Source organism: Bombus vosnesenskii, unplaced genomic scaffold (assembly GCF_011952255.1).
Source record: "Bombus vosnesenskii isolate JDL3184/JDL3185 unplaced genomic scaffold, Bvos_JDL3184-5_v1.1 scf7180000013265, whole genome shotgun sequence".
Lineage (NCBI taxonomy): Eukaryota > Metazoa > Arthropoda > Insecta > Hymenoptera > Apidae > Bombus > Bombus vosnesenskii.
This window is the reverse complement of record NW_022882925.1, coordinates 4,502,569-4,517,532: the sequence shown is the minus strand read 5'-3', so window position 1 is coordinate 4,517,532 and position 14,964 is coordinate 4,502,569. Positions and strand designations below refer to the sequence as shown.

General features: G+C 29.2%; 2 protein-coding genes, 1 long non-coding RNA gene and 1 pseudogene across 4 annotated transcripts; 3 read left to right on the top strand and 1 right to left on the bottom strand.

Annotated features, from left to right (window-relative positions):
• Positions 1 to 191: 191 nt before the first annotated feature.
• LOC117243203 (acyl-CoA-binding domain-containing protein 5) lies at positions 192 to 9,084 on the bottom strand. 2 transcript variants are annotated; one of them, XM_033510485.1, is made up of 6 exons: positions 8,974 to 9,084; positions 1,574 to 1,767; positions 1,333 to 1,495; positions 1,051 to 1,190; positions 612 to 962; positions 192 to 539 (listed from the first exon to the last, which is right to left on the bottom strand). In XM_033510485.1, the coding sequence occupies exons 2-6, from the start codon at positions 1,739 to 1,741 to the stop codon at positions 396 to 398; spliced, it is 966 nt and encodes a 321-aa protein (XP_033366376.1). In that variant the 5' UTR covers positions 1,742 to 1,767; positions 8,974 to 9,084; the 3' UTR covers positions 192 to 395. The 2 variants fall into 2 exon arrangements, with proteins under 2 accessions (XP_033366376.1, XP_033366375.1); XM_033510484.1 differs by lacking the exon at positions 8,974 to 9,084 and adding an exon at positions 3,082 to 3,353.
• On the top strand, positions 3,468 to 5,439 carry LOC117243205. The gene is made up of 3 exons (XR_004495410.1): positions 3,468 to 3,737; positions 4,951 to 5,097; positions 5,252 to 5,439. It is a non-coding gene; the product is annotated as an uncharacterized LOC117243205 (long non-coding RNA).
• Positions 6,294 to 8,114, top strand: LOC117243204 (annotated as a pseudogene).
• On the top strand, positions 9,076 to 14,128 carry LOC117243202 (odorant receptor 4-like). Its single transcript, XM_033510482.1, has 7 exons — positions 9,076 to 10,282; positions 10,376 to 10,682; positions 10,862 to 11,122; positions 11,264 to 11,627; positions 11,849 to 12,543; positions 12,630 to 12,749; positions 13,587 to 14,128. Exons 1-5 carry the CDS (start codon positions 10,066 to 10,068, stop codon positions 11,903 to 11,905), a joined length of 1,206 nt encoding a protein of 401 aa, XP_033366373.1. The 5' UTR covers positions 9,076 to 10,065; the 3' UTR covers positions 11,906 to 12,543; positions 12,630 to 12,749; positions 13,587 to 14,128.
• The last annotated feature ends 836 nt before the right edge of the window (positions 14,129 to 14,964 follow it).

The window sequence follows — 14,964 nt, the reverse complement described above, 5'->3', positions numbered from 1 at the left end:
AATATACATTCATATATTATATATAATATGTATATTCAGTTAATCCATTGATTTTTAACATATAAACATACAGAGAGCAATCAAACTCTCTTCAATTCTCTCAGTTTTAAAATAAATAAACTTTTCTGTATAATCACTGTACATACATTTATATGTGAACAGTTGATAGAATAAATTTTTAAAGTTTTGCCCAACTGATTACATCTTCAAATGTAATCTGTATGAATCAAGAATCACATAGTAATTTTGGCCATATACATATTTAGATTGTAGAAATATACTTGAACTGTCTTAAAAAATGTCTATATTACTTGAATCCAACACTGATTTGAATTCATCATCTAACAGTAAATAGTGGAATATATTTCGAGTGATGTAATATGGTAATGTTTAAATCACAGCCTTCGCTGACGATAACGTTGTGTTAAAGAAATCAAAAATTGCGCTATGAACGGCCATACAATTAAGATAGTGAATAATCGCGGTGAACACTCTGGTAAAGGCCACCATTTTGGGTATGAAGTTGCTGCAGGCTGCTTCTATAAAAATGATATACCATTGAAAGAAATAAAAATATGATAAAAATGTCGTTTTATTGTATTTACACATACTATTGAAGGCGCCAATGCCTGTAATGTTTGACCTTCTAAACTGCGCACTCTGGCCGTTATTCTGTCTAAATCCCTTTGTAAGTTTTGCATAGTTATAGCTATTTGATTGAAAAATTCGTCGTTAGATTTTTCATCTTTTTTAACACGTTGTTTACTTTTTTCTTGCTTATTTTCTGTTAGTGGTTCGGTATAGCCATTTGTATTAGTGTATCCATTAATTAATTCTGAAGAGTTCTCTCTTTGAGCAACTAACTCATTCACTTTATCAGTAGAAACATTTAAACCATTAACCATTTTTTGAGTAACATTAGTGGTTTTTGTTATGTCTTTTGGTATTCGTTCCGGAGCTGACTATGAATAAGAAGAAACAATTTCAGTTATAAGTTGGAAATAAAAGTATGTCCAATACTGTGTACTGTTTATAATACCAGTAGCTTACTTCGACAGTATCTATAAATTCATCTTCGCCGTCGGTATCTAGTGGACTTGCACTATGGCTAGTAGCTGGGCTGGTTTCTAAACTACTTGCAATGTGCCGAGTCATGTTACAACCTCTATGTGGTGATGTTTCTCTTGATGCTGTATAAGAAAAACTTATTGATAGAATTAATTTGTTTTAAATTTCTCCATTCTTTGATTGTTAGCATTGAATATGTTCATTGTTAATAAATTATCAGATCAACAAATGAAAAATAAAATATATATATTTACAAATACAAACCTAGGGGAGAACCGGATAATGGCATTCCAGGTTGTGAGCGCATACGTTCTAACACAGGACCAAGAAGTAATTCTAAATCTTCAGGTGGGACACTTTCGCAAAATGAATCTAAACTGTCTAGAAAATTAGCCACTTTGTCTGTATAAGACATTGTTTCTACAATCTATTAAATTATAAATAAGTATTAAATTACTGTTACTTTATGACATTGAATAAAATTATAATAGTTTCTACAATCAACCTTTTTTAATTCTTCTACATAGTTATTCATAGCTTCTGTTCTACTCATATTACCCAAGCGTGTCCAAGCTTCCCATTTTGCTTTTTTAACCACTTCCCAGAATGCTGGTTTTGGTTGTTGACATGATCCTTCTGTTGCTTGTTTGTAATATGCATAAAAACGTAGCATAACTTCATTGCTAGGTTGATATGCACCTGAAACATAATACATTATTAACAATATGATTATTAATATAACTTTATTAGTCTACAATTTTAGTTTTATATAAAATTATAATATTCATATTTCCTGCATTTAACGCAAAAAGTTTGTTTCTTCATTGTTATTGAAATTAATTGCAAGGTCAATGACTTGATAACATTTTTGTTGTATGACTTTTGGTCAAAAAATTAAGACAATGTGCAAATGTATTCATGAATTAATTGTCATTGATCATAAAAAAATACAAAGATATTAAATAAATCCTTGTAACATTAAACATTATTAAGTTCAATTAATAAAGGATTAAATACTAAATTTTTTAAATAAATATTTATTACTTTTTTAACATAAAATTTATGTCATTAATAAATGAAAAAAAGTTGATGATACAGCTTTGGACAATTATAAATTTTATTTGTAATTTATTCATGAAGGATATTCCAGTTTCAAACATAAACTGCAATTTATCCATTCTACTCTGTTAGAAAGTGAAATGAGAACACTCACACATGCACTTGTAATAAATGGAAAGTATGTATACATATTTATGAATTTAATCATAAAGATTTATAATTTAGTGATAAAAATGTACGTTCGAGATAATATCAAAATCTAATTTTTTACTTGCATAAAAGCAAAGAAAATTTCTTTTTTACAAAGGTTATATTTATAAATTATGTGCGAAAAAAAGATTCAAATTTATTCTTTTAACAATTATAAAAATTTATGTGACATACTTAATGCAATTTTTATCAGTAAATAAATGTAAACATACTGTTTGTTATATAATGTAAATCACATACAAATAAAAAACGCTTATTATTATTCTATTTTGTATCTAATTACAAATACTCAGGAGTATAAAATTAACGAGAACACACTTCAATAATTCTGAAATTTAATATGTTAGAACATTATTAATAATCTGAATACATTGAAGAACGGTATGAAACAATGTTTTCGTTTTCAGTCTCAACGAAATAGATATGTAAATACTTTACATGACTGCACGAACTTTGTACTGCTCCTTCACGTTTTCGCATAAAAACTAAATCTCATAAATGTATTTGCTGCTAATTAAAAAAACCAGTTTAACAAGTTTCGTACAACTAAAAAAAATGCTGAGAAAGAAAAAAAAGTATAACATAACAAGTTTCATATCAATGTCATAAAATGCTTTGCATTAAATATAATAAAACAATGATGTAGAGACGATGATACGATTAAGTGCATCATTTAAAAGCATCGACAACTCGAAGAATGACATTAATTATCATAATTCATTTTGAATGTCTTAGAAAATTTACCATTCTTTGGTAAATTCCTGATCACATTAACAGCCGCCTGAAACTGTTCTTCCGTCGTCATGGCAAGATCCGCAGTCTTTGAACGGATAGATATTCACACTCACTTTGTTATAACCTTATTTTTTTTTTTGATTATTGACCACCTTTCAATGACTCAAAGTATTTGTTTTCGATGTAACAAGCTAAAAAACTAACTTGATGTTCTCTAAATTAAATGGACAATTAAGTTAAAAACGAGACATACAACGAATGACAGATCACCGATTGATGACTGGCGATCGTCCGGTGATCATATACGCATGATGGCGCATGCGCGTTAAATGATCGTCGACCAAAGTTTAACCCCTTCCTTTTCACTGTTTGCCACCGCCAATCGTCACCACCAGACCACCACTAATGTACCAATTGTCTTTGGGATGTCACGAAGGTAGGGTGTGTGTGATTTTCCAACGTGGTGACATCAAAGTAACGTGTAAAATATCCTAAAAGTTCTTACTTGCACTTAACTTTGCATAACTTTAGAACCAGTGAATCGTCTTAAAAACTTAGATTTTTGGATTCAACACATTGGAAAGTAAAAGATCCAGAAGGAAGGCAATAATATTTTGTCTCCTACAGTAAAGTTCATCACCTAATAATAAATTTTCACTGTAGAGGTAAATTGCCATAAAACAAATTGTTTAAATAATTTACATAAAATAAGTTATTTATTTGTAATGTGCATGATAATTTCAGATTTAGATGTTAGTTCTCATCTATCTTTAATTAATAAGAATTTCCCTTTTTTCATGTATGTATTTCTTATCAATTGCGAACAAAATAAATATTTGTATATGAATATTTCTTGAAATGGTTTTGTTTACCTTTAAGTATATTAATCTGTAGATGCTACAAACATCAATGCTAAAACACATGTATTTACTACTATAACTAGAATTATAGCAAAGTGTACGATAATAATAAATTAATAGTGGATTGTTGTATGAATATATTATATATAATTATTTGCAAATGGAAACATAAAAATATATGTTTGTAGTATATGTAATAAATTTTGTTAGTAAATACATAAAACATTTATTGCTATAAAATTGTTAGAAAAATGTATCACTAACATGGAATAAAGCTATTTTACGATATAAGAATTGTTAGAAAAATGAAGCTATAAAATTGTTAGAAAAATGTATCACTAACATGGAATAAAGCTATTTTACAATATAAGAGTAAATTAAAACTAAATACATTTCTGTTTATCTTTTGCAAAGATAAGTGTATATAAATGTTCATTTCTATACAGATATACCACATATTTTATATACACATAATGAAACCATTCATATGTGTATGAATTTGTACTATTATATTTTATGTAGTTATTAGAATAGGATTATAGGATTATACAATGTATAAATATCCAAAAAATACAAATCCAATAAATACAAATACAAATATATGAATGGATACCATGTTTCATATACAACTATTGTCTTAAATATAACACAAACTTTTAAAATTCCCATAAGAAATCAACAATTAAAAATGTATACAATAATCTTTTGCAAACATTTAATTTTATTATTATGTAACAATAAATAATATTCTTTTTGGCTATTATATCTTTTTACATTATATATTTTATATTTTTATAAATTAGTAAATCATTTTGTAATTTTAAAATAAAAAATTACAATTTTATATGCCTATTACACCAAAATACCTTGTACTTTAAAGTCTTATGAAAATCTAGAAACTCTATAATTTGATTCTTAGCAACTTCTTTATATCAGTAAGTACTGTAGAAAAAAATATACAAATCATCATTTGATACTTGTATGTTTAAATAAAAACCAATATTGTTAATCTTTTTAGGATAAAGACCGTTTTCACTGAAGTTGAGCATGTAAAGATACCACTTCGTCTTTACTAAATAGTTCCATTTCCATTAGATACACAAAGAATTCTACCAAATACTGGCAACATTTCTATGTTGTCTAAATGTTGTCTTGAGGAAGTATGGTAATTATATTAATAAGAATATATATCATTATTTGGTAATTATATTAATAAAAACATATATCATTATTTGGTAATTATATTAATAAAAACATATATCATTGTTATCTTGAAGCATCCTTATATTAACATTAGGTATTTTATCTGCTATTTGTAGTATAAGGTACTAATAATGTATGATCATGCAGAGGTTCTTCCTACAGGATAATTAACAGTATTTGTAGAATCGAGGCAGAACACTGTTCTCTACAAGAATTATAATCTAACAAATAATCAATATCATTAACTATGTGAACAATATATACCATTGAATGTGTAAAAACAAGAATTATTATTAGTTATATTATAATTAGGAAATATTCATTTTGTATTTATTTTTTGTATTTCAAAATGTTTTGCAGACTCTGACAAACCAAACGTATTTTCTACTGTACATACATTGACAAAGGAAAAATCGGTACTTTTAACTATTGAGTCGCAAGTCCTGTTTTCCCACTATGTCGTAGGCATAGTAGCCCACTGTACAGGGACATGTACATAAAACAGTCAATCACAACATGGAGTTTGTAGGTAAATGCGTTTGGGTTAATATTTATTTTCCGGCCGCCATCAGGCATTACGTTAATACGAGCTAATTTATGGTAAATTTAACTACAGCTAGGGATAGTATGGCAAATTGGCGGCCAGCAAAGGACTAAGTCCGAGAGGGATCTCTTCTATGACGATATATTTGCCGATCCTCAGCGCAAATTTTTGTGGCGACGCTTTTTGCATCTTAATAATATGGATTTGATGACATCGTTGACGGAAGCGATCCAGAGACAATACATTTTTGTACGAGGTAAGCGGAAGCCGAGAGCATGTGAATGTTGATCTGTGCGGACCAATCAGATGATGGATAAAAGCAATATAGCATCAAAATAAAGTGAAGTTTTACCAAAAGTTTTACATAGTCACTGCGATAATTATAACTTTTGAACCAGTAAACTTTTCGCCTAAAAACTTGCATTGTCGGAACCTATATATAGAAAGCTGTAAGATTGCAAAGAAGTGTCAATAATTTATTGGTCTCTAAAGTAAATTTTAATCCCTATATAAATGAATATTGAGAAATTTATATTTTATACATGAATTTGTCGTAAAAAATATCTGTTTTTAAGCAAACTCGTAATTTTTACATTCGTATTTTATTTTACAGATTGAACTTTCCTAAGGTGGAAATGGATTCAATCAGTTGCGGCCGCGGCCGTGGATGTGCTATAATGATAAGAACTCATTACCAAAACCAGGAGGATCGTTATATGCTGATGATACGATTTTACGAAACTTCTTAATCTTATAAACCTTGTGAATAATGAAAACTTAACACAAATAATTAAAGATATTGCGAAATGGATTAATGAGAATAAGGAAAACCTAAAGTAATATTGCAAAATAGAATGTTTTGTTTTATATATATATATATATATATATATATATATATATATATCTGCAAAGTATTTATTTTAAGTAATTTATGTTACTTGATCACTTTAATTGATTTTAACTGGTTGCAGGGAGATATTCAATAAACTTTACTCATATGCATTAGACAATACTGACTTTGCGATGAAATTATTCCTTGTATGCGATAATTCTAAAATTAGAAATATATGTGATTCCAAAGGTGCAAATTTATACAAGTATTTAGTGAACCAACATCAGGAAGATTATGAAAGTAGGTATCACTATGCATATTTTGAATTAAAAGCTTGTAAAGGTTAAATTATATGCTTTCTATTATATGTCACTTTTAATTTTTAGGGAGGAAAGATTTGAAGCAAGAAAATGCAGCTCAATTTTATAACCGTGTTATCTTGTTTTCTAAATACTTGAGTTATATTTGACAATCATCGACGTGCATGTATCGTACATTTTATTCTGCATTTATAGATTATTTGGAAATGCTGCTAAAAACAGCTTCACCGGATGATGTCCAATTTTTTACAGAACATGTATTTAAAGTCTATTGTTTTAATATTTTATCCTTTAATTTTATATTTCTGTTTAATGGTTTAATTATTATGATATTATGTTTTCAGCTTATTGAACATGGACAAGTCCTCAATACCGTTTGTCACAACAAACTGAAAGATTTAATGATCATTGCAAGACGAGTCTTACTTAAAGAAAATCTACCTCTCACATCTCGACGATTTTTATTGTATGCAGTAGATTTAGAGAATAGGAATTTTGGTCAATTGCCTACAAATTTGCTGAAATTTTATGTGTCGCAATTTACTGAACATTTTATAGAAAAGGATAAATATATTGTTGATTTCCTAATTAATATGAATTTAAAGGATGGTAATTGCAAATGAGAATTTTATTCAAGGAAATATTGGCTTTGATTTCGGAGGGCAATTTTATAGTCATGTGATACAATATTTATTAAAAATATAAATATGATGATTAATTTTAGAGCATCATTCTTCAACAAACAAATTAGAAAAGCAGAAGCTTTAGTCTACGTCTGCAAATAATGAAGGTTTAAGAGCGATTCGAGGTTAGAAGCGACAGATAAGTTGTAAAATAAACAGAAAGTTGACTAAGTATACGTAAAAAGCTGATGTAAAAGTTAATAAATATAAGCTAACAGGGACTGAGATAATAAGACTGGTTATATATGGTTTTTATTTCAATTAGCTTTTAATGTACTAAACATTTATTTGAAGGATAGTTGATAGTTGCATAATATTGTTGATGAAACTTTGACGTTTCAAACTTTTCCTGATGAAGACTATATGTATTTCTTTTTATATTACATTATTTTTTTATATTATATTATTAGATTATATTATTTTTTATATTAGATTATAGATTATAGATAACAAACATTAAACAACCAATACTATCTTTGCACTGTAAATTAATTACAGTGTGTAAGCATAAAATTCCCAACAATATAATTTTTGTGATTAGTTACAGTAGAATAATCGAACAAAGTACATGTAAGGTTTAAACGATATTTATTAGTAAAAAGAAGTATTTCAATACATATTAAATGTTTTATATTTAAAATATATTATATGAATGTATGTAATATTGAATTAATGTATTATTACTGTGACAGTCAATTAGGATTGACATAAAATGAAAACCTAATTTATGTAATCATTGCGAATATTTTTTTCATTTCAAGTAAATAATAGACGATATAATTTTCAACAAAATAATTGTTGTATCTTAATTGTTTTCGAAAAGTAAGTTTTATATTACTGTAATTTGTTGTGAATCATTGTATATTTTTCTATATTTTTTCAAGAAAATTTATCAGTTTTGTAAGTGATAAAGCTTTTTATAAATCGAGTACGAAAAATTAATAAACTTTTATAATTGTTGTACAAAGTTGAAAATATCCCAAGAACCTTCACATACAACTTTTAATGGAGCTCCTTTTTAACAATTTTGCGAAGTGTCTGAATGAAAGTGATGATTTTTCAATCAATTTTGCTTTTTTACATAATTAATTTGCATTCTATGCGTACATACTTGAAAGTTTATACTTTCAACTACGTCCACGTACAATTTTGAAGTTACTGTTCGCATATTCTTGGTCAGTATAATGGGTCCTTATTTGTATCGATATGATTCTCGAATCTTTCTCAATTTTATTACAGGTAATTTAAAGAAATATTTCATCATAATTGGTGTCTATGTGTCCTACGTGAGTGAACACAGCGCACTGAGCTCTCGTACGGAAATAATTTTGATAAAAAGCAGGATTCCCGTAAAACCAATCTTAACGGTGATGATTCTTGTATTCTCTACGGTTGTAGATGATTTCATATGTATGTTTCTAGATAACAAATTGGGTAGAAAATAGCTTGACGTGCTTACCGAAAGTCGTGCTATTAACTTTTAATCTCTCCGTGTTTTATGGGTTACAATCACACTCCAATCATCCTTTTCTCTTCACTCCAATCACATTTTTGGGTGAAATGTTCACTGCAAATATGAAAAATATGACATTATTTGTAAGTTCGCGTAACGCTTTGCTTCCTTTCGCGGTTGCAAAATCTTATCATCCTCTCTTAGATTTTTTTAAATATAATCGGTGAAAAATTTGTGTATCTATCGAATTCATATTATTTGCGTGTTATTTCCGGCAAACAGAAATTCAACGATCGATAAAAATGCGATAGTGCATTGAGCTTCTTTTTTCAATTTCACAACAGCTTTACTTTGCCAAGGAAGAAAAGATTGTTGTAAGGTGAATAAACCTCATAAAACTATGACTTATATTATGTATAAAATATAAATTAGTTATAAGCTACTGTATAGTTACTTTAAGATTCATTCATCCTTTGTAATTTTTCATTCTATTATTTCATTATGTATTTTCATCATGTTTAAAAAAAGCTAGTATTCATAAATGAACTAAGTTTATTCAAATATGTTATTTTTACGTATTAACTATTTTATCTTTCGTACGTCGATATAATACAGTCTCATTTTTTGGATGATACCAGAGAAACGTGCAAATACAGACTACCATTTTCATACTAACTCTCCTAAACAATCTATTACCATTCAACGTATGCTACCTATGATTAAAGTTTCAACGTCGGAAGAAAATTGTATCAACTTATATGTCGTTCCTACTACTTACGACATCAATTATTAATCAGATCATAAATCGAAAATAGACGAAATGAAAAGGAATATGTATGAAATGATGACATCAATAGAAGGAATGCTTTATTTTCTCTTCGGAATTACAGAGCTCTATTTCTGATACAACAGTTCTTATCCTGATAACTTCAGTGCTGAAAATACTTCGGCTGAAGAGGGAAAGCGAATAAAACCTTATATTTTAGTGTTTAACCTATAATATTGGCATAAAGAATTCCCTATTGGGGAACTTTATTAAGACATATACGAGAAAGAGTTTTAGTCGTAGACGTATCCAATTTCATATGAGCAGAGAAGATGAAAGAGCTATCAAATACATTCGATTATTACATACTACCGAACAAAATCCTTTGTAGTATAGTTGGAATGTGGCCCATCGAACAGAAAAGTTCGACGTATAGCAAAATATTTTCATATGTCCGTTTAACATTCACACTAATATCACTCATTAGTGTTTTTGTGCCCGAAATTATGTTGATAGCAGTGAATTGGGGGAACATAGAGATCCTAGCAGGTAAGTTTCAGTAGAATCCACTTATATCTGACATTTTTTGAGCGACCTTCTATGTTTTGGGAGAATAATAAATTAAATCCCTTCTCGAATTAGGGGCAGGAAGCATTGTAACCACGCTCGGACAAACGTTGTTCAAAATGTTTTACCTAATAGCAAGAAGAGAAAGATCGTATATGCTTTATTACGAAATAAAAAGTTTGTGGGATACTGCCAACGATTCGAATGAAATACAATCTTACATACAGTTCGCTTATTGGGCACGTATTTGTACGATAGTTTTTTATTCATCCTGCGTGTGCAATGTGATCACTTTTTCCAGCGCTGCAGCTGTTGATTATTTTAGATTTGACTACAACGCCAATAGTACAAGTAACAGTCGACATTTACCTTTCATCGTCTGGTAAAGATAATATTTTCTACTTTGATTTTCTTCGTCGTTGATCACAAAGCGAAACTAATAGAAATATATTTACTGCAATGTTTAGATCATACAATATTTGTTATCGATAATGTTTATCTTATTTTATTTAGACCTAAAATTTATTATTCCTCATTCACTATGCTTAATCTCGTTATTAGGTACGGCACAGACATTTCAGCATCTCCCAAGTTCGAAATCGCTTTCATTTGTCAATTTTTATCAGCCGCGTTATCTATCACTTCAATCGCCGGTTTGGATTGCTCATTTATGACCACGATGTTACATGTGTCTGCTCAATTTAAATTAATCAATACCTGGATCAGTAATATAGGAACTGAAATAAATTGCAATCCAAATTACACGCAAAAGATAAAGGTAGATCTAACGAGATGTATTCGCCATCATCAGCGAATAATACAGTAAATATTTTTCTACTTCCAATCCTGCCTTATTTTTTATTTTATTAATAAATTGTTTGTAACTAATATTTTGTATCACCATTAAATCGTACTGATTTCTCTTCAATTCGTATATTTGACGATAGTACTACTTCTATACAGTGTGGTGAGTGAGGTGAATAATTTATTAACACCCATCGTTTTCCTGCAAATTCTTACTAGCGGAATAGAAGTTTGTTTAAGTGGGTATGCAATTCTCGATACCGGGAAAGCAGAAGCCGATCTAGTGAAATTTATATCTTATTTCATTTCTATGGCGGTACACCTCTTATTATGGTGTTGGCCTGGTGAAATCCTCGTTCAAGAAAGTCAAGAAATAGGTCATGCAGTCTATTTCAATGTACCGTGGTACGATTTACCGCCAATTTATCAGCGACACCTTTGCCTTATGATTGTTAGGGCGCAGCAATATTCCAGTATTTCAGCATTAACTTTCCAAACGTTGTCTATCCATACATTAACGGCCGTGAGTAATTTATTATTATAATATTATTATTATATATAATATTATATATAAATAATGTATAATATTATATTATTATTACATTATAATTTATTATTATTATAACATTTAATATTAATTAAACCGTGTTGAATTTAAAAATGTAATATCTTTACGTCGAAGAAAGATCAATTCTTACGAGATTAGAAGGTAAAGCAATGAAGATATAAGGAGTTTTATTTCAGGTATTCAACACAGCTGCGTCGTATTTTACCTTATTACAACAGATACAACAAACGTAAACTTCAAAGAGACGTGAAAGGCAATCTATAATTTCGCTCGTATTAAAAACAACTCCTATCGAAAATAGTCGGATGTACATCCATAAACGTATAGCATCTTCATACAATTATCCTATAGTTAATTAAAAGAGTAAATGTTCACTCCTTATCCTACCTAACATTATTCTTCGATTGAATGTAGATTTTTTTTTTTATTTAACCAATGTAATCTCTATCGTTATTTACATTACATAAAGTTTACATACATAAGCTTGGCCTTAATATTCATATCTTGTTATGGATCTAGATCAATAGGTTGAAGCTTTCCAGGAACAAGTGTGTGACTATGCAAATTGCTATTGTGGGGTTATGTCGCATTACATTACATAATAATGGCAGACAGTAATTCAATTTCTGGAGTTTTATAATGAAGCTTTGTTCCAGTTTGTGGAATACTGGCATTGCAACAATAGATGATTTATGTCCTGCCTCTCATAACCATATTGACACTAGTGTCGCTTATTATACCTGCTCGGTCCAATGAGAAGGCCAGGTTATAATTTGCTTGATCGGTATTGCTGATTGTCCTTGTAATTTCTTGTTTTAGATTTTTCCTCAATATACCATCGTTTGGACTTTTAATTCTGAAAATGTGGAAGGTAATTGAGATTCCTTTGGTTATACCTTGCTTGATGATGATGTCATACATGTTTTAAGTAGCTATCTGATTCGCCTTTTTTTTTAGGTTCGTAAAGGAAATTTGGGAGGGGTTCATCGGTGATTGACTTGGCTGCAAGCTTTTCCAGTATCCTATTTTCAGCATTCATAATTTAGGATTGAACGCGCGAGACTCTTTTATGTTACTGTGAGCACCTTTTTTATATTTGCTCGATTTCGTACGTCGATAAAACAAAGCCTTATTTTTTATGGCGATATGAGAGATATGTGCAAATACAGACTAACTTTTTCATACTGACTCTCCTAAAAGAATCTATTATTATTAAACGTATGCTACTCATGGTTAAAGTTTCAACGTCGATAGAACAATTATTAATTATTATATAAAATTATATAAAATTAATTATTATTCAGGACACAAGTCGAAAATAAACGTAATAGAAAGGAATATGTGCAAAATAATGACATCAATATTGAAAATACTTCGATTGAAGATTGAAAGCGAATAAAATTGTTATGCTTTAGTATCTAATCTGTAATATTGATGGACACAGATGAATTTTTTCATGACGAGTATAAACAGCTAACTGGTTAAAAGACTTTTGTCATTTTAAGATAGCCATATATTATATTTAATGTACATTTTCACATGATTTATATCTAATATTTATATCTTATTTATATTTTTATTTTACATCTTTATATTTACATCTAGAGAATTCTTAGTGCTACACGCACTTAGATACTTATATAACTTAAATGTAATAACAAATATAACTTAGTTCTAAGTTTAATAATATATAATTCATTCTCATTTGTACAACATAATTATTATACAAGCATTTATTCAATACTATTAGAAATTAATAGCCACTATTCTTACAATATTAAAAAAGTTAATAACTTTTTTAATACTTCTTACAATATAAACGCACTGAAAATCATAAACATAACTACAAAACATTTAGAACTAACAACAACTAATTTTCTTGATGTGGTGAAGATTTCGTGATTCCTGTTGCAGTTTCCTGATGTTGCAGCAAAAGCAATTATACAACACATAAAAAGAAATATTACTTTCCCTTATCTTCGAATATTTTAAATTGAATACAAGAGTGTCGCAACCGTTAGGCTTTAACATTTAACAACGAATTCGGATAATGACCATTTAAGAAAATTAGAAAAAAGAATTATGGGGATATTAACCAGTCAAGAAGAAATTTTCATCAAATTACACGAATTTCTCATCAAAGACAAGAAGACGAAAGACGTCCCGCAAATTGTTTCATATATTTTATACACTCTTAAAATAAATAGTATACATATATATACATATCATAAAATACATTGTTGGTATTATATTACCATGTAGAAATTAAATATAAAAGAATAAATTAAAGTTTATATAAATAGTTTATAAGGATCAGTTAACAGATATATTGTATTACACGCTTATAACATTAGTTAGGTAAAATAGATTAATAATCGCGAAGATATTGTTAAATTTTAACTTTTATATAGTATGTATATCATAAAAAGCTTTAATACACGTTCAATGAAAGTTAATCAAGTGATTAATTATTTAATAGTCTGTCCAGCATTTCTAGAACTACCAACTCCAATCCTTCAATGAGGCGTATCGCACGAGGGACTTTAACATAAAATTTGGGAAGGAGAAACTCAAAAAATAGCCCTGCTTACGATTAAATTAGTTGTAAGTTTGAATAATTCATCTGTCCTAGTCTCACGCTATTTATCTTTCCTATCGTCGTTCATATCGTCCGTCCTTGTCGCACACTGTCACTCGTTCTTTCTACTATCGTCTCTATCGTCTGTCTTTGTTGCACACTGTCCATCTTTCTTTCTATTGTTGTTTGCATCATCTGTCCTTGTCGCACATTAATGTTTTCCTTGTTCCACTCACACCCTACGTTGTCCTTCTTGCACACTGATGCTTTCCTTGTCTACTAAGAATCCATGTGCTGCCATCTAGCACGGGCGATAGGAACCGTAACTTGGTGTATCCGGCAGTAGATGACGACATATTAGGCGTTCGTAGACAAGGAAAGCAATATTTTGCGACAAGGACAGAGTAAGGCCCGAGTGGAATAAGGAAGGCATCAATGTGCGACAAGGACAGATGATAAGAACGACAATAGGAGAGATAGACAGTGTGGGACTAGGACAGATGAATTATTCAAACTTACAACTAATTTAATCTTAAACAGGTATAATAGGTTGCGTTATAGTCCCTCGTGGGATATTCCTTATTAAAGGATTGGTATCGGTAATTTTAGAAATACTGGGCGGGCTGTTAATTAATTAATCACTTGATTAACTTTTATTGAACGTTTATGAAGATCTTGTTATAATACACCAGTAACAAGACTATTGCGATTCTA